Here is a 25,806-nt window from a genome sequence, read left to right as displayed (position 1 = left end):
GTACTTTCTTGTGTAATTGTACCATAAAAATGCTTGGATATTACAACTTTTACTAGAAAATTATTTACAAATTGACGTAGCAACTCATGATTGGTGAACAATTAAGAAAAACTGATAAGCCATTTTTTTGCTTAATTATTTCATCAATTATGGATTGCTACATTAGTTTATAAATAACTTTGTATATTGCTTTGAAAAAAAAAAAAAAAAAAAAACCCCAACAAACTTTGTATATTGTCCCTAGCACCACTCAATGTGTCAACTTAAAAGTCATGATCATGGATTGTAAGAGCATTATCAATGAACTCTTTATTTGTTTAGCTAACAAACTTTCTTTTTCTAGTTCAAGTAGCAACTATGCAAAAGTACTAAATAATAAGCTCTCTAAATTTTATTCTATTCTATTTAAATTTAATTTTTATTCTATCTTCATTCATTTTTTATTCTCAAAAGTACTCCATAAAGTTACAAACCCATAAAGGTAAGGGATAGAGAAAGTGAGAGAGAAAATATAAAATATAAAAAATAGAGTAGGGAAATAATTTTGTTCTCCAAATGTGAGGAGAGGTTTGACAAGCCCTAAAATAAAGAGGAGAATAAAAAGCTTGATGGAGCTTACTTTTTGTAAAATTTAACTAAATTTTGGTTAAAATTGGATTTTAGAGTACTCATTAAGGATGCTTTAAGCCACTTATTTCTAAATATTCATACGTGAGGTACGAGAATTAAACAAATGAAAGTTAATGGCTGATTTTTGTTATCACATCATCTTAGTTGTATGACATTTATATAACAGTCTACTTTACTCTTTTAAATTAATCAATATGAGAAAATATACTTTTGTCCCCTGAATTATTACCAATTTTGTAATTACGCCTCTAACTTTAAAAGTAACAGAGGCTCCACATATTACCATTGTGTGTCAAATTAAACACTTTTTGCATTTTTCTCCCCAAAATACTATTGATGTTGTTAATAGATAAAATTTAAAAAATATATAAAAATAACTATTTGAAAAAGAAAAAAAAATTAAGGGGCTAATATGAAAAGGGCCACCATTTTTTGCTGTTTTTATTTTTGATTTTTTGTTTAATTTTTTAATAATTTTAATTTTTTCAAATGGTTAATTTTTTAAAATAAAAGGTTATTTTGGGGAGAAAATTACAAAAAAGTGTCTAATTTGACACGTAGTAGTAGTATAAGAGACCCTAATGTCACTTTTTAAAGTTTGGATGTGTAAGTGTAAAATAAGCGATAATTAGGAGGATAAAGTGTATTTTCCTCGTTAATAAATCTTTTACACAAAATTAGAAGATATGAAGTGAAGACCATCAATCTAAATTATAAATTACTAGAATATGAAAATGAGGTGAAACTATTTGTGGAGTAGTTTGAAAATAAGGGAAAACCACTGCTATGTCTATGGTCATTCCTCGATAATGTTTTTCACCTTTCACGTTCATATTATTGGAAAAAATTACAGCATATATATTTTAGTTTTTTAAACAGTACAAATTTAAATTTTTAAGTCTTTTATGAGAAAGAGAAAGGGAATTAAATTAAATTTGGACAGTTGAAAAAATTATAGCACATATTCGGTAGGTTTTTTTTTGGGGGAAAAAAATACATTTTATCTTCTTGAACTATCCACTCATTTGCACTTTGACCTCCAATGTTTAAAAAGTGACACTTGACCCTCCCAAACTTTCAAATTGTTGCAATTTGACTATTCTCACTTTTTTTTTCCCCCAAAATGCCCCCATCTCAAGTTAAAAATAATAATAATAATAATAATTTTAAATTTTTTTAAAAAAATTTAAAAATTAAGGGGTGACAGGCCACCCCAGTTGTGGCTAGACCGTACACCTCTTAATTTTTAATTTTTATTTTTTTTAACTTGGGATGGGGGCATTTTGAAAAAAAAAAAAAAAAAAATTCAAAATGGTCGAATTGCAATAATTTGGAAGTTTGGGGGGGGGGGGGGTCAAGTGTCACTTTTTAAACATTGGAGGTCAAAGTGCAAACTGGTAGATAGTTCAGGAGTAAAATGTATATTTTTTTTTAATTATTATTATTATTTTTTTTTAAGTTTTATCACCTAAACCAAATCCCTTATCATTATATCATTATTTTAAAAGGTAAAACAGAAAAGCTAGGCGCATAAAACTATTTGAAAAATGAAACTCCAAATTATAAACATTAGGGAAATAGTTTTTTTTTTTTTTTTGGTAATAATATTAGGGAAATAGTTAATACCCATATAAGCAAGCATGGTCTTCTTATTTACCTCAATAACCAGGGATTGAAATTTGACCTTTTTCTTTAGATGAGGAGGTAAGTAGCATTTACGCCAAAGGATGCTGGCGTAAACAATTAGTTGAAGTAATAATTAATAATATATATATTTATATTTATTTATATATATTTTTATATTTATATAATTTGGAAGAAGCAAGGGCTGTCTTGTTTTATTAACCAAAGAAAATTTAAATATCTATTAACTTCGCTTCATGTTTGAATCAAGATTGGGTTTAATTGTAGAGAATTAGACAAAATTGATGGACTGTATATTAGCAAAAAATTTATTGAGCTAATTTTCCATCATATTAAACTTAGGGCAGAACAATTAAAAATACAAGAAAAATATTTTGAGTAATATTGGAAATTATATTTTTATTTATAATTATTTTTCAATGCTAATATGACAGCCTTAACTAACCATTATATATATATATATATATATATATATATAATAATAATAATAATAATAATAACTTATTCAAAGATTGTGAGATAAATCATAATGAAATAATTTAGTGGGGGTCACATTTGAAAAAAGTTAAACATTATTACTCTGGTAAAACTTTGGGTAAATATTAAAAATTGATTTTCTTTTTATAAAATAAATAATAAAAAGAAAAGAAAAAAAAAATAGAGCTACCACCACAGTAGCGGTGACACCGCCGTGGTGTCATCTGACGACAGCTCTAGCCGCAAGACAAATTAGCCTCTGCTATCGAGAATTGACAACACCACAATTTTCCTTATCTTTTTTTTTTTTTTTTTTTTTTTTTTTTTTTTTTTTAACATTATTAAGTTATTTTTTAAAAGAATATGTTGTGTTTTATTTTGTCTAGAAGTATTTTGAGTTTTGAAAAGAAGTAAATTGTTTTGAAAAATGTGTTAGTGATGCGCCACATTTGAATATCCATTTGGTTAATCAATTTCGATAAGGATTTTTAGCGTTTGAAAAATGAAAATAATTTTGTAGAGGTTTATCAACAAAGCTTTAAAATTTGTGTGATAGAATTGAAGAAAAAAAGAAAAAGAAAGGAAAAAGTAAACATATACTTTCTTCAAATTAACGCTCCATTATCCATGTTCCTCAAATTATTCATTGTATCCCTTGTAACCTTTTCCCGCATTTGATTAAAAAAAAAAAAAAAATTATTCATTGTGCTCACGTTCTTTCAAAATTACCAAACAATGTTAATATCCCCAATGCCAAAAAAAAAAAAAAAAAAAAAAACTTAAAATTTTAATAAAACAAACAAGACATAGTTTTCTTCCAAACTTCCTCCAACTCAGTTTATAAAAATGACATGTATCATTTTAATATATGAGATGCACATATATTTTTTTTTTTATAACAGGAATAAAGTTGGAATAAATAATATTAAAAACTTTTGTGTATCTCACATGTTATTATAAAAAGGGACACATGTCATTTTTATAGATCAAGTTGAAGAAAGTTCCTCCAATTCAGTTTTGAGGAAAATTCTGTCCAAACAAAAATATTCTTATAATTTTTTTTTAAAGAAATGGCAGAGCCACCCGAAAACTGCTTAGAGGTATTTTTATTGAGGTTTTTGTCATTACGTAAACATTGATAATTATGGATAGTATTTGTAAGACATTAATAATGGAAATGAAAGTATAAAGGGAAAATATGTAGTTATTATTATTATTATTATTTTTTCTTAAAAAAGTAGAAAATTATGTTACAAAATAAGAATGTTTGAGTAAAGGAAAGTCAGTTAAATGGTCCCCGTAATTTGATGGAAACAATAACATATCCGAAAGAAACAAATCAGAAGACACAGAAGTTTAACAAGATCAAAAGTTAAAAGAGCTCAAAACTATGTTCTTGGAAGCCGTGGCGAGATTACCAAAACCACCCTACATTCACGAATATGCTCTCCTGGTCCGATCCACACTCTCTCAGCTCTCGACACTAGACCCAGTGACCAACAAAAACAGCAAACACAGAGAGAGAGAGAGAGAGAGAGAGAGGAGGCTCTTGTAGTTCTTACTTCTCAGCCACCATTTAAGACCGTTTACACATGCGTGCTGAATAAGCCATTTCACATTCACTCCTCACACACAAAGTCACCACTCACCGCCACCCTCACAAACCCTAGATCTTGTACCTTCACGCGTACACAAAATACTCCCCGCATCTTCACGCTACTCTCTCTAACTGCACGCACGCATAAACTCTCCGGAATTCCGCAAACCCCATTTTCTCTCGTACCCTTTTGCTTCGATTGCCCAATTCAACGAACCCCATTTTCAGATCTGGGCTTTTTTTTCTCTCCCCCACAAAAGCCCCACATCCAGTCCCACAATCCTCCATTGATGCAATTTGGGATTTTTCGATATTTGGGTTCCTTTGCTTCCACTTCCGCAATCTTATCCGATCCGTTAGATAGGAAATCGAAAACCCAGTTCGGGTCTTGCACTGTTTCGGAATTTTCTTAAGACTGAATCTTGCTGCTACTTGTTTCGAAATTTTGTTAAATTTGATCAATTCAATAGGGTCTATGTCTTGTAAATTTTTCTAGATTTTATGGAATTTGCTTAAATTGATTTGGATTCCAGATTATCCCGTGCTTTATATGCTTAGATCCGAGTACTACTGAGCATGCTTTATATGTGGTAGTAGTGAACTTTAGGTAGTGGGTTCTCATGGCAATGCCATCGGGAAATGTGGTTTTATCGGACAAAATGCAGTATCCAAGCGGTGGCGGCGGGGGTGCCGGTGGCGGTGGAGGCGGGGGTGAGATCCACCAGCACTACCAGCGACAATGGTTCCCGGATGAGCGGGACGGGTTTATCTCCTGGCTGCGTGGTGAATTTGCCGCTGCCAATGCTATAATCGACTCTCTGTGTCACCATTTGCGCTCGGTGGGTGAGCCGGGCGAGTATGATATGGTTATAGGGTGTATTCAGCAGAGGCGGTGTAATTGGAACCCGGTGCTACATATGCAGCAGTACTTTTCAGTGGCTGAAGTGGTATTTGCGCTGCAGCAGGTGGCGTGGAGGAGGCAGCAGCAGCGATATTATGAGCCTGCGAAGACGGGAGGCAAGGAGTTTAAGAGATCTGGTTCAGGGTTTAGGCAAGGGCAGAGGGTTGAGGAGGTGAAGGAAGGACATAATTCTAGTGTAGAGTCTAATAGTCATGATGGAAATTCATCGATTGGTGTTGTGGGTTCGGAGAAAGTGGAGAGAGGGAGGGAGAAAGGTGAGGAAGTTAAGTTGGGGGGTGAGGAGGTGGGGAAGTTGGATGATAAGTGTTCCGGAGAGGAGAAGAAAGGTAATCCATTGGGTTTGCCTGGGGCTTGTTTAGATAAATGTGCTGTTATTGAAGTTATGGTGAATGCTAGATTACTTGTTGAATTGATTCTCGTAAGATGATTGCTGGAGATGAATGTACATCGTTATTTTGAATGATTTGATGTTAGTGATATTAATTACGAGATTAACTTCTTTTGAAGCATGTTTTGGATGGACCTATGTTACGTGAGTATTTTGAATATGAAATTATTTTCCTTTTGGATCAATTTTTAGTTTAATTTGTGAGTCGATCACATCTTTAGATTTCTGGCTATCTTCCCAATTCTGAAATCATGTTATTTTCGCTGCTTGTCTCCCTATCTAATTCTTGAATTTATAGTTATCACCAAAAAATTATTTATCAATGGCACTATTTCTCCTGTACAGCAAATTTTCAATGTTTAATCTGCCTATATGTTTGTTTTAGTCCCCTTTCCCTTCTTGGGTTATGGAAAAATGTTGGTTTTTTCTTTCCTTTTTATCAGGAAATGGTGACTCTTTTAACCAACAGTTTTTACTCCTAATGAAAAATAAATCTTCTATCGTGCCTTATCTCGACCACAACAATCAATTATTAGAGCTACAGAAATTATGAAAGATGTGATTATTTTGAAAGATGCCTTGTACTTGATACTTGAGAGCGTCTACATGGCGACACTGACTTTTATTTCTCTGGTTGCTGAAGCAGATACAGGCACAAAGTCTCTTGCAAATAGCAATTCAAAGAGTTCAGGGAATTCTGACCCAATGGTTTATGGCAACTCACAATCTGAAGCCAAGGTGGTAGAAGAAGGATTCACTTCAAATTCCAAAGGTATACCCTTTCTTGGATTTATTTTCTGTGTTTGCTGGGTGTTAAGGACAAAAAAGAGGGGGGGGGTTCAAAACTTCTTGGGACGTGTAATGATACTGGTTGAGGTGTCCCCACCAAAAAAAAATGGGGGAAGCTATCCTGAGTGTGAATGTGACTTGAAAGCTAATTTGGGTCCCTCTTTAGCATAGAGGGTTGGGTGATTATAATATCGATGGAAAATTTTGACTAATGTGGAAATAAACTAGCTCTTTCTCGCATGTATTTGATTAATTGAAACAGAAAGCAAAGTCTCTCTCTTGCATGGATTTAGGACTAACCTTATCAAGATGGTTTCTGTATTAAGTTATATTCCATTATTAATTATTTTTGTTCTATTTTGAATTGGGTTCTGTAATGTTCCTCCAGAGAATCATTTGCATCTGGAAAAAAATCAGAATGACAAGCAGCATCTTGCTACTGTCCCAAAGACATTTGCTGGCACTGAGATGTTCGAAGGGAAGGCGGTAGTATTCTGCTAAATACTTTCATGGATACCTTTCCTTGAATGAACAGTTTTTAATTTTTGTTTACTTTCAAACGTTTACCTCATTTTGGTTCAGGTTAATGTAGTTGACGGATTGAAAGAGTATGAAAAATTATTTGATGATTTGGAAGTTCAAAAACTCGTTTCATTGGTAAATGATTTGAAGGCTGCAGGAAAAAGAGGACAATTTCAAGGCAAGTTTACTAATGCATTCTCTTTCTTTGGAATTTCAGAAGGTAGCCCTTCTTTTTGCTTCTCATTTCTCTATGAGAGTATTAAGATATTCACATAATTTTCCTGTTGCAATTGAAAATTTGGGATTTTGTTTCACTATCTAGAAAATTTGAGATTTGTTTCTGGACATGTTGCTTTCGACATGGAGGCCATTATTTGTGTTAGGTGACACCTGAGTTACAAAATGTTGGAAATGGAGGCTACTTTCTGTGATATCAGTGCAAGTGATCCATGGAAAAGAGAATATTTTTATATGGAGTTATGCGCTTCCTCTAACGCATGAAATAATTCACGATTCTCTGCAAAAGTTTCTGAGGTTTTGCTAATGGTTTTGCTAAAATGTTTTGAATAATTCTTCAATTCTGAACTAAATGTTGCGCTATGTGCATCTTTCTCTCTCTCTCTCTCTCTCTTGCGCTGAGAGACTGCAAATATCAATTCTACCATTCACACTTTTAAAAGCAAACAACAAAACTCTTTTCAAAAAAAAAAAAAAAAAAACACAAAATACTTCTAAAAAAATTAAAAACTGTACCTTTTTTTTTTCAGATGTGGAGATTGTCTGTATACGATTTTTTCTAGGTGTGGAGGCTGCTGGTTACATGAAAAAATAAAAATAAAAAAGCTGGCTTGGTGGCCATTGGTGGTTGCTTGACCCATGACAGTTGTGGCCACCTTGGTGGCCACTGGTCTGTTTGGTGGCCACCATCTGGCAGCCCTGCGGTGGTGGCCATGGAGCAGCAGTTTTTTCTGTTCTTTTATTTTATAAAAATATTTTAATCTTTTTTGCTTTTCATAAAACTTTTCAAAACTTTACTGAATTATCTTGTGGAATTCGCATACAACACTTTTTTCAAATGTGGCCCCCACCATATTAATTCTCAAATTTTACCTTTTCCAAAATTCTTTTTAATACCCAAAACTTTACCAAACCAATCCTTAAAAATTCATCTCTGTGGTTTTTTATTTTATTTTTATTTTTTAAAGTATTGTGGTTTTGCTAAAATGTACTGAATAATTCTTCAGTTTTGAACTAAATGTTGCGTTATGTGCATCCTTTTTTCTTAATGCTGCATTTTAGACGGTCAGCATTAAGCGAGTAAGAAGTCCTAACTTTCTTTTTTCTTTCCAAGCGTTTCCTTAACACTGCTTTGTGTTACTGTACCCATCTAGGGTTTATTTGTAGATTCACCAGATGTGGCCCTAATCTTCTTTTTATCACTGTTGATTATACTTTTCCTTTCGTTGATGGAAGAATTATTATAGTTTGTACCTAGGGTTCCGAGGGTGTTTCTGATGCATTTGACCATACTTTTCTTACTTTTATGTCTTGAAGTTATTTGAATCCCATGTGTTTATTTTCTCCTAAGTTTTGAAATTTGTCTAACTGATTTGATGTGCGTAATTGTCTATATATGCATGTAGAGTGGACCAATGATGATTGATTGTTTCAACCTATTCTATTTATCATATCCTGAACATTATGACCAATATTGTTTGGTTAATAATAATCTTCAACAGATTTAGAGTCAGTCAAACTGAAAAAAATGAAGGACCAAATGAATCATAATTGAACTAACAAATGTTGAAATGAATGATTTGATGAATTTTGTCCCCTTCAAAGCTTTCTATTCTAGATCAGTTTAATACAGAAATTTTGAATTAGAGCCTGTAAAAATCTTCTTTTTCGAATTATTATTAGAATTTTGTGATCACCTACCCATCCTTTTTCTTTAAAATCTGCTAGGGCAATAACATTGCAATTTCGTTCGTTGTAAATTATTTCTAAGCTACTTCTTTTGGCCATAATTGTACAGCTAGTTGTGACAGGATTCTGTACACTTGATTGTGTTGAGAACTATATTAGAACAAATATAATCCACCAATGTTGATACATATAATGCTCACTCCATGCAGTGCCTCAACATCTCATGGTATTACTAGGTTGCTTTAGTACTATTTGTAAGGACCGAGAAAAGGCTCGAGCCAAATCTGTGCTACCACTCCAAACACTAGTTACAATTAGAGCTCTCTAAAATCACTTATAAAACTCAGTCTTATGTAGTAAGGAACCAATGTGAGGCCCATTGTACCTTTATAATTCACCCACTCTATGTGAGAAATTTATTCTCTCAATGTGGGGAGTATTACACAGTCCTTCTACCCAACTTCTTATGTATTTGGAAAGGGGGGGGGGAGGAGGTGGGGAGGTTAAATCAAACCTGGAATTAACAGATATGGGTTGCCAAATTCCGGAGCCATAACAGATATGGGATCTCTGAAATGCCTTCACGAACTGGTTTGATGCCACTAGTCTCAAGTCTTAACATATATCAGCTATATAGACCTGCATAATGAAACTTCTGTGAATCATACTGTATATTCTATATTGTTTGGTTATGCAGGGGCACTCTATTGTTTTCTGGGACCTTTTTGGCCTAACTTCTTTTATCCTAGGTAAGTAGAGATAAGTTGTCTTCAAAATTGCTTGTTTTTTTTTTTTTTTTTTTTTTTAATCTTCAAAGAACCTGTTGACTGTTGTCCCCACTTTTTGAGGAGAGGACTTCTTTTGGTTCGGCTGTGGGAAGAAGTGTTGGGAGGGGGATATTATGCATTGCAAGGGAGTTGTTTTCTGCATATTGTGCAGCTTTTTGGTTATATGCTCTCCTGAGAAACCTTCTTAGTGAAGCTCAATGACGCAACTATTATTATAACTGCTGCCATTACTGATATTGTTATTACTTATTTTTCATAAGTAAACATGGTCTGTGACTCTGGTCCCCTTGCTGGCAAGAGAGGGAGGGAGGGCATGTCCCCACTGTGTATGCATTGTTACGGAAATTTTTCCAATGATCTATTTTATTGTTTCATTACCTCTTGTTGTGAAATTACTTTTAGCTTGAGCATTCTGATTTATAATGAAGAATTCCCTTTCGAGGTAAATAAAAAATAAAAACTGCTAACATTTTGCTTCCCAAGAAGCAGGTCAGACGTATGTGGTCTCAAAGAGGCCTACGAAGGGACATGGAAGAGAGATGATTCAGTTGGGTCTCCCTATTGCAGATGCACCTCCAGAAGATGACAATGGTGTAGGAACCTCTAAAGGCATGTTCTATTTTACGTAGTTTTTCTTTTGATAATAAATCTTGAGAGTTCTTTTAGTAGTTTGGATATTACGACTGTCATCTATTTCGGTAAATTCTACTTCAAAAAAAAAAAAATCTTTTTTCGTTAAATTCTCTTTTAATAAATTTTGCAGAGCGGAAAACAGAATCCATCCCTGCCCTGCTACAAGATGTTATTGAGCGCTTAGTAGGCATGCAAATTGTGACTGTGAAGCCAGACTCTTGCATCATTGATTTCTATAATGAGGTTGTTAATAATGGTATTTTCTTTTGTATTAAAGTGTGTGATTTGCCAAGCTGGCCTAATTTTATGGTGATTGTCTGTAGGGTGATCACTCGCAGCCGTGCACGTTTCCATCCTCGTTTGGGAGGCCTGTTTGCGTCCTTTTCTTGACAGACTGTGACATGACTTTTGGAAGAGTAATAGGGATCGAACATCCTGGGGATTTTAGAGGCTCTCTCAAGCTTTCTCTTGCACCTGGGTAATCATTTTGAACCATGTCTTTCTTTGCTGCTTGCTGTTTTAGTTGTCTTTTGTCATCTTTGTAGAAGAAAATTCATACCTTCATAGCGTAATGTGCTTGTAACTTTCAGCATGTCAAAAAGAAGTTTGTGGAAGAGAAATTACTAAAATTCCAGTTTAGTGACATCAACTAATTATTAAATTTTAGGGATAACTTCACTTAAGACCCCTGAACTACCACACGTTTTGAGAAGACCCTGTCAAATTTTAAAAACTCTCAATTTCACCCCTTAACTTTCAATTTGATGCAATGTACCCTCCTCTTCCGTCAGTTGCCGGACGTTAAAAGTGATAAAATGACTTTTATACCCCTGACATTTTTATAAAATTTTCAATTTACCCTTAATTAAAAAAAAAAAACCAAAAAGTGGGGTAATTTGGTCTTTTTCAGGGTTTCCATTAGGATTTAATGTAAAAAATTGACGGGGGGAGGTAGATTGCATCAAATTGAAAGTTTGAGGAGTGAAATTGAGAGTTTTTGAAATGTGGGGGGGTCTTCTCAAAACGCATGGTAGTTCAAGGGTCCTTTGTGAAGTTTCCCCTATTTTTTAAGTCAAAACTGAAAGGATCACCTCAGGAAAGACATGGATAACTATTATAGTAGTCAATAGATGGCATTTCCATTGACATTGCTTCCACATGCCGTAAGACCCTACAACTTTAGTTCAACCAAGTCCACATCACGATATAGATACATTTTCAAACAACTGCTACCTTGTTATTCGTATCTGCAGAAACTATTTATAGCCGTTAGAAGGAGCCTCTTTTGTTAATACATGATGCAAACTAGGGCTTAAAATAAGTTTGTATCCCTTAGAAGTGATGGAAACATGTTATGGTCAATTAGTGTCATATCTCACTATATCTGTATTATTTATTCTCCCGCGACTTCTTGACTTGCAATTTAAATTTTATTTGAGGTTCAACTGAAGTATTTTGATCTCCTGTTTCCTGATAAATGTTTACCACCTTGACACACACAGATCTCTCTTAGTAATGCAAGGGAAATCCTCAGATTTTGCACGACATGCGATTCCCTCCCTCCGCAAACAAAGAATACTTGTTACCTTCACAAAGTCTCAACCAAAGAAATCCACACCTGGTGATGGTCAGCGTCTTCCTTCACCTGCAGCCCAATCATCCCACTGGGCTCCACCCCCCAGTAGATCTCCCAATCATATTCGCCATTCTGGGGCTCAAAAGCATTATGCTGCTGTTCCAAGTACTGGTGTATTGCCAGCCCCACCAATTCGTCCTCAAATTCCTCCTCCAAACGGCATCCAACCAGTTTTTGTAACAACACCAGTTCCAACAGCCATTCCTTTTCCTGCACCAGTTCCCCTTCCTGCACCAGTTGCCCTCCCACCTGGTACGACCGGATGGCCAGCTGCTCCACCGAGGCATCCTCCACCTCGCTTTCCTGTCCCTGGCACTGGAGTTTTCCTTCCTCCACCAGGTTCTGGTAATTCATCTTCTCCTCAACAGTTACCAGGTACTGCCACTGAAGTGAACATTTCTGCTGAGACGGCTTCCCTACCTGAAAAAGAAAATGGTTCAGGGAAATCTAGTCATAATGCAAGTGCTTTGCCAAAAGGAAAATCAGAAGGGAAAACACAAAGGCAAGACTGTAATGGAAGCGTAGATGGAACTGGCAGTGGATGGGCAGTGGTGAAGGAAGAACAAGAGCAGAGTGTTGACAATGTTATGGCAAGCCAGCCAGCAGGAGCAGTTTAGAGAGAGTGAGAGAGAAAGAAAGAAACAGAGAGAGAGGGAGAGGGTATTTTTTTCAAAGGGTAGGCTGCGAACTTCAATGAGTTTGAAGCAAATGTAAAGAGCGGCAACAATCGAGACATGACACTTCATACTACGAAAGGGTGAACACGAAGGGAGGAGGAAGAACTTTTCAGTTCTCTTTGAAGTCTCCTGTGTCCTCTATTCTTTTTTTGCTGTCTTATTATATGAAACTCTTACACTACGTCGAAAACTCAGATTCTTAATTTAACTGTGCCTCTTTAATGCCTTGCTCAAAAGTTTTGGTATGCAACCTTTGTTTGTCTGCTCTATATCAATGCGTTCCTCTAAAGCTCTAAACCTGAACCTCATATTGGGTCCACAATATCTTCATTGAAAGAAACAAAAGTTTGGGTCATGGGGGATATGAGCTGTTTCCACAAATAAAAATGACCATAGCTGTATAAAGATAAAAGAAATTTTATATAGTAGACTTTTATAATTGTTATATAATTAGATGATGTAACAGTAAAAATTAGTTTTTATACAAGTAATTTTTTAATTTTTTAATTTTTATTTGCAAGTGTTAATCTAAAGGCTAATTTTTATTGTTACGTAATCTAATTATATGACAGTTGTAGAGGAGAGACTACTAAATGAGCCTTCATGGCTTAGGAACAATTGGCTTGATAACTACTTTTTGTTGCCTCAAGCTGTTTTACAGCTGAGACTTTTAAGTTGTTTAGATTGATTGGTTTAAGGCTGTATTGGGTGATCTCTCCATAAAATTTATTCAATCACTAGAAAGAAGAAAAAAATGTCCGGTACGTAATTGTAGTTTTGGACGGCCTATTGCAACCAATGGTCAGTTATCTCACGGCAAACAAATTTGACGCTTAAATATGAAAGAAGAAAAATAGTAAATTGAAAAAAAAAAGAAAGAAAAAAAAAGAAAGAAAAGGGGATAAGAAAAGAAAAAGGGTCTGCTTGGGAATGCAACTGGGGGATAAGCTGCAGCCCTAGCCGCACCTCACTACTAAAATGTGGCATGGGCTGGGATTTTAATCCCAACCTATGTACCTCTTCCTTTGGTCTTGGGGTTGACTTTTATCCTCAACCCTAGACATTTCCTTATGCATCTCTATACATTTATTATCTCTAACACAATAAATCAAAGCATGAACTTGGTTAATTTAGATTAGCTTAGAGAGGGCACCACCAAAAAAAAAAAAAAAAGAAGCTTAAATAGGCTTTTAACCTTGTCATCTCTATAACCGTCATCATGTTACTATTTAATTACATTTAACTCCACTAAATAAATGTAATTCTACTATAGTATTTATTTTTTATTAATACAATTAATCCCTTAGACAATTCTTAATATTGACTTTTGATTCCTCCATGAAATATTCTATAGAGAATTAAGTCAATAAGTCTATCAGATTAATTTTCTACCTCTTTATTATTGAGTACCCAATTTAGTTACATAACTATTCTCGGACATGTGAAACTCTTTTCACTATTTATAAATATTTAGTAACTGTTTACCAAAAAGCTTTGACTAGAGACTGAGAATAATTACACTATTAAATCTATCTCAACTTTTTAAATAAATGACTATAGATTCCTTATTGGGAAAAGTGTTCCCATAAGACTACTTGTAATCACCCAACGCACCGAGAATGTTGACCGCAATAAAGGCCCCATTCCTAAATGCATCAAAGTGACTTGCAGTATAACATTTGAGTTCATAGTCCTCTTAGGATTTAGAATCAATATTATAAGAAGGCTTTGAGTTATAATCATTCCTTTTTTTTTACAATGTTTATATAAGGAATGGCAACTCAAGTGGTCCGTTTAGCGCCTTGCATCCCTATGCTTCCACAACAACACCTAAAGTTTTTGCTTCTCTTGATCAAGATAAATCATTATGGTTGATGTGTTCTCCTCTTTGTGTTCAGAGTCTGTATCATCTTTGCTAGATAACTCTTTTTCATCATTGGCGTTTGTATCATGCTCCTCATTATTTAAGCTATCGTCAATGAACATGTTTCCATCAAGTTGCACATATACTTCATCAACAGCTATTAACGCATCCAACTATATAGGTTCCGTATCATCTCTAGGTAATGTAGTTAAGTCTTCATCATCTGCTTCTTCAACAAAGGCAATACCCCCCAACCCAACACATTCTTGATATACCTCATCACTGACGCCATTGTCATCTTCTTCATTATTTTCCTTTAGTACTATTGGAACTTCATATATGTTTATAGGAATCAGCTTCTGCACCACTTTCCAACTACCACCAAATTTTGTATCATTTAAGTAAAATACTTGTGAAGCTTCGCATGATAAGATAAATGGGTCATTTTTATACCATGTATTTGAAGTATTCACAATTGTAAAGTATTTGTCCATTTGTATTCCTGTTCTACTCACAATGTTCCACCAATCGCACTCAAATAAATACACATGATTTGGGCCCGGGTAACATAACTCCAAAATGTTCCTCTAAACGACATAGGCAAAATTTAAAAACTTAGGAGTAAAATTTTAATTTTTAAAATTTTTTAAGGACTTTTTTTTAAAAAAATTGTAGTGCCCCCACCACCACCCCCCCCCCCCCCCTAAGGGGCCATGTAGTTTTGCCCCTGCTTGCATTACACCCACATATATGATTTTGAAACCAATGTTGAAATTCGACTTCATATTTCTTCTCAATGTCAAGGCTGCCCTCTCCACTAACCTTTTGATAATGCGCATAAAAAAATACATACAAGTATTCATCTCCATTATCAAGTAAACTACACATAAATGAAAAAGACAATCAATGCTACACTTACCCAAAGTACGAATGTAATGCCCCAAAAATTGACCTTGGCCAACTTGACAAGATTACTGGCAATTGCCCTAGTTTAACCAATTGGTGACTACATGGGGAACCGCCCCTCTAAGCATTATTAGAGTTAATGCATAGAAAAGTGAAATAAATCTAAAAAATCTATAAATCATTATAGGTGCAAGTATAATCCTCAATTTAAAGACATGGAGCAACTAATAATATAAGGCAAATCTGATAACAACATGAAGATTTTAAAGCAAAGTCTATAGTGGCAACCATACTGTTGGTACAGTTTTCGGTATGGTGGACCCAAGGGATGGGATCGTAACTCTAGATGTCGCTCCTTCTTCAATCTGCAAGATAGAAGCAGGGTTTAGAGAATACGCCGGGGGTGTTCCGGCGAATCGTCCTCCGATACTAAAGTTAGCTCCTTTCTGAGTTCTGTATAGTGTGTTAGTGAGAATGAATCATGTACCTGTCTTCTTGTTATCCGTATCTTTTATAGGTAGGCTCTATTGATGTAGTCATGATGACCGAGCGGAGGATCTGGGATTCAGACGTAACGGACGGAGGAGTTAATATTTTTGCTCCCTGGCCGTTATGGTGAATGTGAAACAACTTCTGTAGTTAATGCGAATCTCAAGAGTGGTGATTGTGGTATTTTTGTGACCAAAAATATCAATTATAAAAATAACCACTCGCAATAGGACGAATCCCATATGATAGGGCTATATTGAGGGTGTCGAACCTCAAGGACTGAAGTGGTTTAATTATCAAAATTTGAAAGATTAAAATTAACTTAATTTAAAAGGAGAATGATTTGTTTGTGTAAATTCAAAGTGCATGAAAATAAATAAAGTAAATATATAAGAGAAAGAGGGTAGGGTATTGACTTCACCATTATCCGCACATCAATAGTTAACCATATTTAATTATAGCAATTCATTCTATGCATGCTATAATTTAAACAAGAAAACACATGAAAATAATTTCATACAATCAATGGAATAGCATAACTCATCTTCAGTTGATACGGATCGTCTACCTAAATTACACTAAACTAGGGTGTAGTACGATCCGTCTTTTCTAGGTATGGTCTATCTAACCCTATTGATTGCATGCCAATTAAGAACCATTGTATAACCATCATTCTTATAAGGGGAAACTTCATAAAGCCCCCCTGAACTTCTAACCGTTTTGACATACCCCCCCTGAATTTCCAAAACTCTCACTTAGGCCCCCTAAACTTTGGTTTTCTCTCACTTTGGACCCTTTTAACTTTTTATACCCATTTTACCCTCAACCAAAACTACACCGTTTTGGGTTTCAAAACTACATCACCACCCAACCCAAAACGACGTCGTTTTGAGCATAATATTAAAATAAAATGAAAAAAAAATTTAAAAAAGAGAGGAAATCGGAAGCCACCCCCTTGGCCAAAATGGGGTGGTCCGGCCACCCCCAAAAGGCCAAAAAAAAAAAAAAAAAAAAAAAACGGGGGGGGGGGGGGGGGGGGGGGGGCGGGGGATTGGGTGTATTTGGGGGTGGCTGGACCACCCCCTTGGCCATGGGGGTGGTCGAACCACCCCCAGATCAGCCAGGAGCCACCCCCGATTCCCCTTCTTTTTTTTTTTTTGTTTAATTTATTTATTAATTTTGCTTTTCTTTTTTTTATTATTTTTTTAAATAATGCATAAAACGACGTCGTTTTGGGCTGGGTAGGTGTTGTAGTTTTAGGACACAAAACGACGTAGTTTTGGGAGAGGGTAAAATGGGTATAAAAAGTCAAATTGTTTGACTTTAACGTAAAAAGGGTCCAAAGTGAGAGAAAACCAAAGTTCAGGGGGTCTAAGTGAGAGTTTTGGAAATTCAAGGGGGGTATGTCAAAATGACTGAAAGTTCAGGGGGGCTTTCTTAAGTTTCCCCTTCTTATAATCACAGAAAATAAGAATGATTTGAGTTCAATTATAGTAAAATAATTTATAAGACAAGATAAAAATTTTACTAATATTGAATTGGAATTAAAGAACAATTGCATTTAATATGAAGAACAAAAATCAATTGTAGCAATCCTTAGGGTTATACAATCAACATGCATAAATTGAAAACTAAAAATTAAATACAATCAAACCATTGTGCTTGGAAAGGGTTACATCAATACCCCACAATTGGTTTAGCCGCTCATGATCTTCTAAGCTCCATAGACAATTTACTGAATTTTTACTCTAAAAAACGGTGTGTCTGTTTACAATGTTTTGAGCCCTATTTATAGGGATTAGGAGGACCTTAAAAATCCTAGAAACCTTGAGAAAATCGGAGGTCAGTCTCCTAGTCCAATTGGGAGACTGAAAACCAAATCCACGCTGGAAAAGGATTGCTACCCTGCAATACATGCCCGTGTGCGCTCGATCCGAAGTTTTGTGCACTTGAGCTTAGCTATTATACGCACGAGCGCAGGCATGCGCTCAATCCCTGGCCGCAGGCACTCGAGCGTAGGTGCGCTCAAGCTCAAGAATGGCTACGCTCAATCCTAGATCTAGAATGCCTAGCTTTTTGCCCTTTAAAGCCCAATTTTCAACGGTTTATCAAATAAGACCTGAAACACAAAAACAAAACAAAATCAAACAAATAACAATGCTAAGGAATTAACATATGTAAATTAAGGGGCTTGAATGTGCAACATTTAGCGCTTATCGCACCCCCTAACTTACATATTGCTAGTCCCTTAGCAATATAAAACATAAAATAAAGTAAAAGTAAAATAATAAATAAATAAATAAAATAAATAAAAAGATAAATCCATCTTTCGTGGGATGTACGGTTGCATTTAGCGTATGCGACAAGCCTTTTAAACCCTTAGGAGTTTCCCAGAGGACTAGTGAAGTCATATGAGGGTTTTCCAGGAATGATACCCACAAACATTTTTCAACCATGTAGTTCCCAAGAATGCAATATCATGACCATCATGGTTCTCATTCATTAACAGGCTTAATAAAACAAACATCATCTTCACAATTTTAGGAAACTACAAATTAGCTCCAATCATGGCAATTATGAGATATTACAGGATTCAACTAGTGTATGTGGACTCAACACATAGTCATGGGATTTCAAAACTAATCTCAATCATGCATGGATCAATACTCAAAATTCATTAAACTCCCCATCGGATAAAACAACCAAGGCAAAAATTCCCTTTTTTTTTTTTTTTTTTAGCACTTAGCTCCCTTAAGCTTTCTGATTGACCCATGTATCGAGCGTTAGGCCAATGACTCCCAAACCAGACGGTTTTATGGCATTAGGTGTAAAGACAACCCTAAGGACTTACTAACTCAGGTCAAAAAGGCTACGAAGCTAAGCTAGTTTTTTTTTATTATTATTTTTTTTTTATACAACCAAACTTTTCACTTTTTGATGCGAACACTCACTGCTTCATGAGGCAAGAGGTCCGATTACTCGGTGGAAAGATTAAAATGATCATCATTTTTTTTTTTTTTAAAGAATTTATGCCAAGGTCATTTTTCCGATAAGTTACCCAACTACATTTCAAATATTAAAACTAGACATCACTGATTCTAGATTTTATGCACCACAGACTACATGCTAGTGTGCTTGTGAAAATCAAATTGAAACAAGTAATATCTCATGCTGCCAATGAAAGTAACACAATTTGAATTCCTTAATCAAGTGGTCATGTGTTTGTCATATTAAGCCTATCAATGAATTTCAAATCACAATAGAAAAATTAATTGCATGCTCAGAACTAACATGTATGCCCACACCCCCAACTTATAATGCACAATGTCCTCAGTGTGTGGAAAAAAAAAAAAAAAGTAAAGCAATGCAAGAGATAGGAGTACCTGACCTATCACTGTGGCGCAGAAGAAGATGCCCCCGAATCAGGTGGCAGCCGTGCTAAAATGGCGAGCAACAGTGCTTGCTATGCTTCAAATCTTTCATCTGCCAGGCGCTTGTCCTCCGCCCTCTGGGTAGCAAGTTCAGATCCAAGCTCCATCAGCTCGTTATAGAGGGACTCATATTGTGACATGCTCATAGTGACGGTCTCCACCACTCCCTCTCTCTCTGCTGGCTCAGCTGCGGGTGGATCATTGTGCATAGGGCCATCAGCCTCCCTAACGACCTCAGCTGCTGCGGGCTCCTGACGTCATCTCGGCATGTGGGAACAACTCTGGTTCCACTGGATCAGTCCAAACTGAGGGTGAGCAGAAATAGGTCCATCCGTGGGTGTACCCTCAATGCCTCGAGACTGAAGGATATGGGTGAGGAGAAAAGGGAAAGGAAGTCCCCATGAAGACGACCCCTGAGTGCAGCGTACAATCGCCTTGTCCAAAAACTTGTGTATCTAATTCCAAATGAGTTGAGGGATGGAAATCCAAAATCCTCTCTGAAAAGCATACAGGGCCGCTAGGAAGGGACCGCGCCGCTGAGTTTTGTGTCCAAATGGACACATATTCTGCTGCAAAATGAAGTCCACGAACCAAAGTCGGGAAGGCAGGAGGACCTTGCTTGTACAGTTGCAGAGATCATCGGTATAACGGCCGTGGCAGATGTCGTCCACAATATGCTGCAGTGTAAGCTCAGACGGTAGGTTTGAGTATCGAGGGGAGCCATCTCGAGCCAAAATATCTGACGGGCACTCATGAGAACATTGCAAAGCAGTAGCAATGTCGTCGATGGTCAGCTCAATGTCCATGCCCGCCACAGATGAGGATAGGATGCCCAGCCAAGTACAATCAAATGTGAGATGGTGGTAAAATTCTCGGACCAGGCCTTTGTAAGCAACGGGGCTGACTGGCTAGAAAAGTATTGTGAGGCCACAGCGTTTGCATTCTTTGACCGCCCACTTGGTTGCTTGGAGGCTTTTGAAAACTGTGTCAATGGCAAATGACGTCTCCAAGATGAGCTTTTGTTGCTTCCCACGGCGTGGTGAAGGCGGGGCAGGGGCCTTAAAGGTGGTGTCCCGAGCGGGGGAAGACCGGGAGGTGGAGACGGGAGCCTAAAGCATGCTGCCACTTGGTTGGGGCTTTTCTTCGAACACCTGGTGGGCACCCCAAAAATGCAATGGCGTAGAACCCCTTTATTTGCTGCCAAACCCCCTGCAAAATGAAAGAAACCAACACAGAAGCAGTCCGTGTATGGAGAGGCACCCACAGACTGCTGTTTTCAAGCAAAAAAATATGGGGAATGTGGGTACGGGGAAGGTTGGGAAAAAATGTAATGGGAAGAAAAAAAATGACCTGGAAGGGAGAAAGAAGATTGGGGGAGTGATATGGGGGTGGTGCGGTGGCCGTGGGGTGGTGATCTATAGGTGGAGTGCGGTGGAAGTGTGACAGAGTTGTGTTCGGATCTGGGGGAGAAATGAGGGAAAGAAGAGGGAAACAGTGACCTAAAAAGGTCACGTGAGACCTCTGAACGAGTGTGCTTGAGCGGGCACTAGCGTGCACTCGATCGCACTTGTACAGAGAGGTGAATGGATGGGCGGGGGTATGCTTGAGCATTCTTGATGGTGCGCTCGAGCGCATTCATGCAAGTGTGTGTCAGTGTTGAGTGGCTGCGCTCAATCCCACTCGGGGTGGGCTCGAGCGCAGGCCTGTGTTATGGGATCGAGCGCACAGTGGGTGCGCTCGAGCTCAGGGTCTAGTGTCTTAATAAAAAAAAAAAATAGACGGGGATCCGTCAAATTGACGGATTCCACGTCTGTACCTGGCTCAAAGTTCTGGATGCAGGGCTTCAACCTTTGACCGTTGACCTTGAATAGAGTGCCATCCTTTGGGTCCCGCAATTCGATGGCTCCATGGGGTGACACTGAGGTGACTATGAATGGATCGTCCCATCTGGAGAGGAGCTTCCCAGGGAAAAACTGGAGTTTGGAATTGAAGAGCCATACTTTCTGGTCCCAAACAAATGTCTTGGGCAGGATATGTTTGTCATGAAAAGCCCTAGTCCGCTCCTTATAAAGGCAAGCACTATCATATTCATCTTGTCACAGCTCTACCAACTCTGTCAACTAAAGTTTTCGGTGGGGGCCGGTGGCTTGCATGTCAAAATTGAACTGCTTAATTGCCCACAGAGCCTTGTGTTCTAATTCCACAGGGAGGTGACACGCCTTGCCATATACCAGTCTATAGGGAGACATTCCAATTGGCATTTTGTAAGCTGTGCGGTAGTAATGCATCATTGAGACGCAAGGACCAATCCTTGCGATCTGGCCGGACCGTCTTCTCCAGAATATGCTTAATCTCCCGGTTAGAAACTTCCACTTGGTCACTTGTTTGAGGATGGTAAGGAGTGGCTACCTTATGTGTAACGGAGTACTTGAGAAGCAAGGCTTTGAAAAACCAGTTGAAAAAGTGTCTACCTCCATCACTGATGATGGCCCGAGGAGTACCAAATCTGCTGAAAATGTTGGCTTGGAGGAACTTCACCACAACCTTGTGATCATTGGTCTTGGTGGCAATGGCTTCCACCCACTTAGAGACATAATCACTCCTACCAAAATGTACTCATATCCACAAGACGATGGGAAGGGTCCCATGAAGTTGATACCTCAGACATCAAAAATCTCGACAATGAGGATGGGGCTCAATGACATCATGTCCCTTCGAGACATAGCTCCTAGGCATTGACATCTCTCACAAGCTCGACAAAATTCATAGGCATCCTTGAACAGGGTGGGCCATGTGAATCCGCATTGTAGAACCTTGGCTGTTGTCTACTTGGCACTGAAATGTCCTCCACAAGCTAGAGAATGACAAATGTGAGAATATTGGAAAATTCACTCTCAGAGACACAGCGTCGAATGATCTGATAAGCACAATACTTGAACAACTCCGGATCTTCCTAAAAATAGAATCGAACTTGCTTGAAAAAGCGGTCCTTATCTTGCTTAGACCAATGAGAAGGAATCCGACCTGTAGCTAGATAATTAACAATATCGGCATACCATGGCGGATTTCTCAGAGTAATTTCAAATAGTTGCTCATCTAGGAAAGAGTCATGAACAGGAACCGGCTGGGGTGTCTCAAACAAAATTCGTGACGGATGGTCGGCAACAACATTCTCAGTGCCCTTCTTGTCCCGAATTTCAATATCAAATTCTTACAGAAGTAGTATCCAGCAGATCAACCGTGGCTTTGTTTCTTTCTTGGCCAGCAAATGTTGCAGAGCAGCATGATCAGAATAAATAATGACCTTTGATCCTAGAAGATATGAGCGGAATTTATCCAGGGTTTGGACCACAGCTAGCAATTCTTTCTCGGTGGTTGTGTAATTGACTTGAGCATCCATGAGAGTTTTGCTAGCATAATAGATGACATGAGAGAGCTTACCTTCCCGCTGTCCCAATACTACACCCACAGCGTAGTCAGATGCATCACACATGATTTCAGAGGGCAAAGACCAGTCAGGAGGCTGCATGATGGGGGCATAAGATAACAGAGACCGAAGCTTCTGGAATGCCTCTTGACATGTTTCATCAAAGTGAAAAGGGGCATCTTTGGCAAGCAAGTTACATAAGGGCCTTGAAATTTTACTGAAGTCCTTGATGAAGCGGCGATAGAAGCCGGCATGCCCTAGGAAACAACGGATCTACTTCACTGAAGTGGGCAGCGGTAAATTTTCAATTAGCTCAACTTTTGCCCGGTCCACCTCAATACCTCTATTGGACACTATATGGCCCAAAACTATACCTTCCTGCACCATGAAGTAGCTCTTCTCCCAACTTAAAATCAGGTTAGTTTCTTTGCAACATTGAAGCACAAGTGAAAGAATATGGAGACATTTATCAAAAGAAGATCCAAACACGGAAAATTCATCCATAAATACCTCCAAAAATTTCTCCGCCATGTTGGAGAAGATAGACATCATACATCTCTGGAATGTGGTAGGTGCATTGCATAATCCGAAGGGCATCCGTCGGTAAGCAAAGGTGCCGAATGGACATGTGAATGTCGCCTTCTCTTGGTCTTGGGGATCAACTGCTATGTGATTATGCCCGGAATAGCTGTCTAGGAAGCAATAGTAGCTTTGGCCAACAAGACGCTCCAAAATTTGATCAATGAATGGGAGCGGGAAGTGATCCTTCTGGGTATGGGAATTGAGCTTTCGGTAGTCAATGCAAACACGCCATCCCGTGGTTGTACGCTGTGGGACCAACTCTCTAGCTGAGTTCTCAACGACGATGACGCCGGATTTCTTTGGAACCACTTGAGTGGGGCTCACCCATTTGCTATCAGAGATAGGGTAGATGATGCCTGCATCAAGTAACTTGACTACCTCTTTCATCACTACCTCTTTCATGTTAGGATTCAACTAAACCTGTGCCTCGTGGGAAGGTTGAGCATCTTCTTCCAAGTGGATTCAGTGCATACAGATAGAGGGGTCGATGCCTTTCAAATCTGCCACGGTCCATCCAATGGCCTCTTTATGCTCATTTAACACTGATAGCAGACTGTCCTCTTGGTCCTTTTGAAGGTCGAAGGCAATGATGACTGGCAGAGTGTTGTTAGATCTAAGAAATGCATACTTGAGCTTTGCTGGCAGGGGTTTCAACTCAAGCTTCGGTGGAGACACTACAGAAGGAACAGGAGGAGTGCTTGATGTCACAGGTAGGGGCTCCTTTACTACTCTCCATGGATGGAAGTCTGCACTTACGACTGTTTCTAGCAAATCGTGGACCTCTTTGATGTACTGGTCGGTGTTGAACTCTTCAAAGTCGAAGTAATTCAAGCAGGCTTCCACTGGATCCTTGGTCAGGAGACTAGGTAGTGAATCTTCTACATATTCTTCAATGCTGTCCAAAATGAAACACTCATTTTGATCAGGAGCATGCTAAAATGTAGTAAAGATATTCAACCTAACCTTCATATTGCCAAATGAGATCTCCATGACTCCAGTTCGACAATTGATGCATGCATTAGCTGTGGCTAAGAAAGGACGCCCAAGGATGCTGGGAACCAGCTTATCAGGATTGGGCATAGGCTCGGTGTCAAGCACTATAAAGTCGACTGGGAAGAAAAATTTATCCACTTGGATGATCACATCTTCTACAATCCTTATAGGCTTCTTAATAGACCGATCAGCTAGTTGCAGAATCACTGTGGTGGGCTTCAACTCCCCTAGGCCGAGCTGCTGATATACTGAATATAGAAGTAAATTCACACCAGCTCCCAGATCTAGGAGTGCCTTATTAATTTCCCTTTGTTCGATGATGCATGAAATTGTAGGAGCCCCGAGGTCCTTGAACTTCGGAGGAGTGTTGTGCTTAATCAGGGAACTCACTTGCTCAGTCAGAAGGACTTTCTTGGGGATGTTATTTCTGGTCTTCCTCTTTTGAGTACACAAGTCTTTAAGGAACTTGGCATAGGTAGGCACTTGTGCGATGGCATTAAGAAAGGGAAGATTGATTTTTACCTGTTTGAACACCTCCATCATTCCTTGTATTTTCTCTCCTTGTTTCCCAAAATGGGAAGGTGCCTTGAAACATTCTGGGAAGGGGGCCCGTGGCTTATATGGAATCTCTAAAGTGGGAGCTGCTGATGATGAAGCCTCATTGCTTACTTGCTTGCATTTATCATTCTGTAGATTCTGTGCAACCTCCATGTGCTCATCTTTCTTCTCCTCCACATGATTGTCAATTATTCTTCCGCTTCCCAAGGTGTTGATGGCTTGAACTTGCTGATGGTATGAAATGCCCTCATCTACCATGTAGTGCCCCTTAGGATTTACCACTACCTGACTTGGAAGCTTTCCTTCGTCCCTTCTGTTGAGGGTGTTGGCAAGTTGTCCGAGTTGAGCTTCCAACTTGGCAATGGATTGGGAATGTGAGTTCACTATCTCCTGTTGAGATTTCACTGTCTGCTTTATCTCGCCCACCTGGCCGGTCAACTCACTCATCATTTTTAGAATCTGATCCTCAAAATTTGAATCTGAGTGAGGTGGTGCGGCCTGGTATTGCTGCTATCGAGGCCGGTAAGTGGAATGAGGTTGGTAGGGCTGCCTGTTGGATTGAGCTTGATAGTGTGGCCCTGGGGCTGGGTTGCCTGAATTTGAGTTCTTCCATGAGAAATTTGGATGATTTCTCCACCTGGGGTTGTAGGTATTGGAATATGGATCATTACCCAGTCTGGAGAAAGCATTAACGTTCTCATTAGCAACATTAGTAAAATTTTCAGCAAGAGGGCATTTATTTACATGATGCATAGGACTTGGTTGGCCAAATAAAGCTAGATTCGTGTGGTGTGTGCTTGTGGGCAGTATTAGGGGCAAAACCAGCAGTCATCAAAAATTGATCTAGCTTCTTGGAGATAGCCTTAACCACATGGTTGGCCATGTTTGGGGAAGAGCCTGCTTCATACAAACTCTCTGTCTTGAGTG

General features: G+C 38.0%; 1 protein-coding gene across 2 annotated transcripts; it reads left to right on the top strand.

Annotated features, from left to right (window-relative positions):
• The first annotated feature begins 4,120 nt into the window (after positions 1 to 4,120).
• LOC132179668 (hydroxyproline-rich glycoprotein family protein) lies at positions 4,121 to 12,870 on the top strand. 2 transcript variants are annotated; one of them, XM_059592423.2, is made up of 8 exons: positions 4,121 to 5,596; positions 6,305 to 6,430; positions 6,836 to 6,933; positions 7,030 to 7,147; positions 10,173 to 10,292; positions 10,447 to 10,559; positions 10,640 to 10,794; positions 11,819 to 12,870. In XM_059592423.2, the coding sequence occupies exons 1-8, from the start codon at positions 4,969 to 4,971 to the stop codon at positions 12,567 to 12,569; spliced, it is 2,109 nt and encodes a 702-aa protein (XP_059448406.1). In that variant the 5' UTR covers positions 4,121 to 4,968; the 3' UTR covers positions 12,570 to 12,870. The 2 variants fall into 2 exon arrangements, with proteins under 2 accessions (XP_059448406.1, XP_059448405.1); XM_059592422.2 differs by having other exon boundaries at positions 6,302 to 6,430.
• Positions 12,871 to 25,806: the final 12,936 nt, after the last annotated feature.

The sequence above is a fragment of the Corylus avellana genome, chromosome 4 (assembly GCF_965113065.1).
Source record: "Corylus avellana chromosome 4, dhCorAvel1.hap1.2, whole genome shotgun sequence".
Classification (NCBI taxonomy): domain Eukaryota; kingdom Viridiplantae; phylum Streptophyta; class Magnoliopsida; order Fagales; family Betulaceae; genus Corylus; species Corylus avellana.
Note: the sequence above shows the minus strand (reverse complement) of the source record. Positions and strands in the feature narration are given on the sequence as shown.

Coding starts and splice junctions, on each gene's coding strand:
- LOC132179668 (XM_059592422.2), top strand. CDS start 4,969: ATGGCAATGCCATCGGGAAATGTGGTTTTATCGGACAAAATGCAGTAT. Junction 5,597..6,301: donor TTCCGGAGAGGAGAAGAAAG/GTAATCCATTGG, acceptor TGGTTGCTGAAG/CAGATACAGGCACAAAGTCT. Junction 7,148..10,172: donor AAAAAGAGGACAATTTCAAG/GCAAGTTTACTA, acceptor CCCAAGAAGCAG/GTCAGACGTATGTGGTCTCA.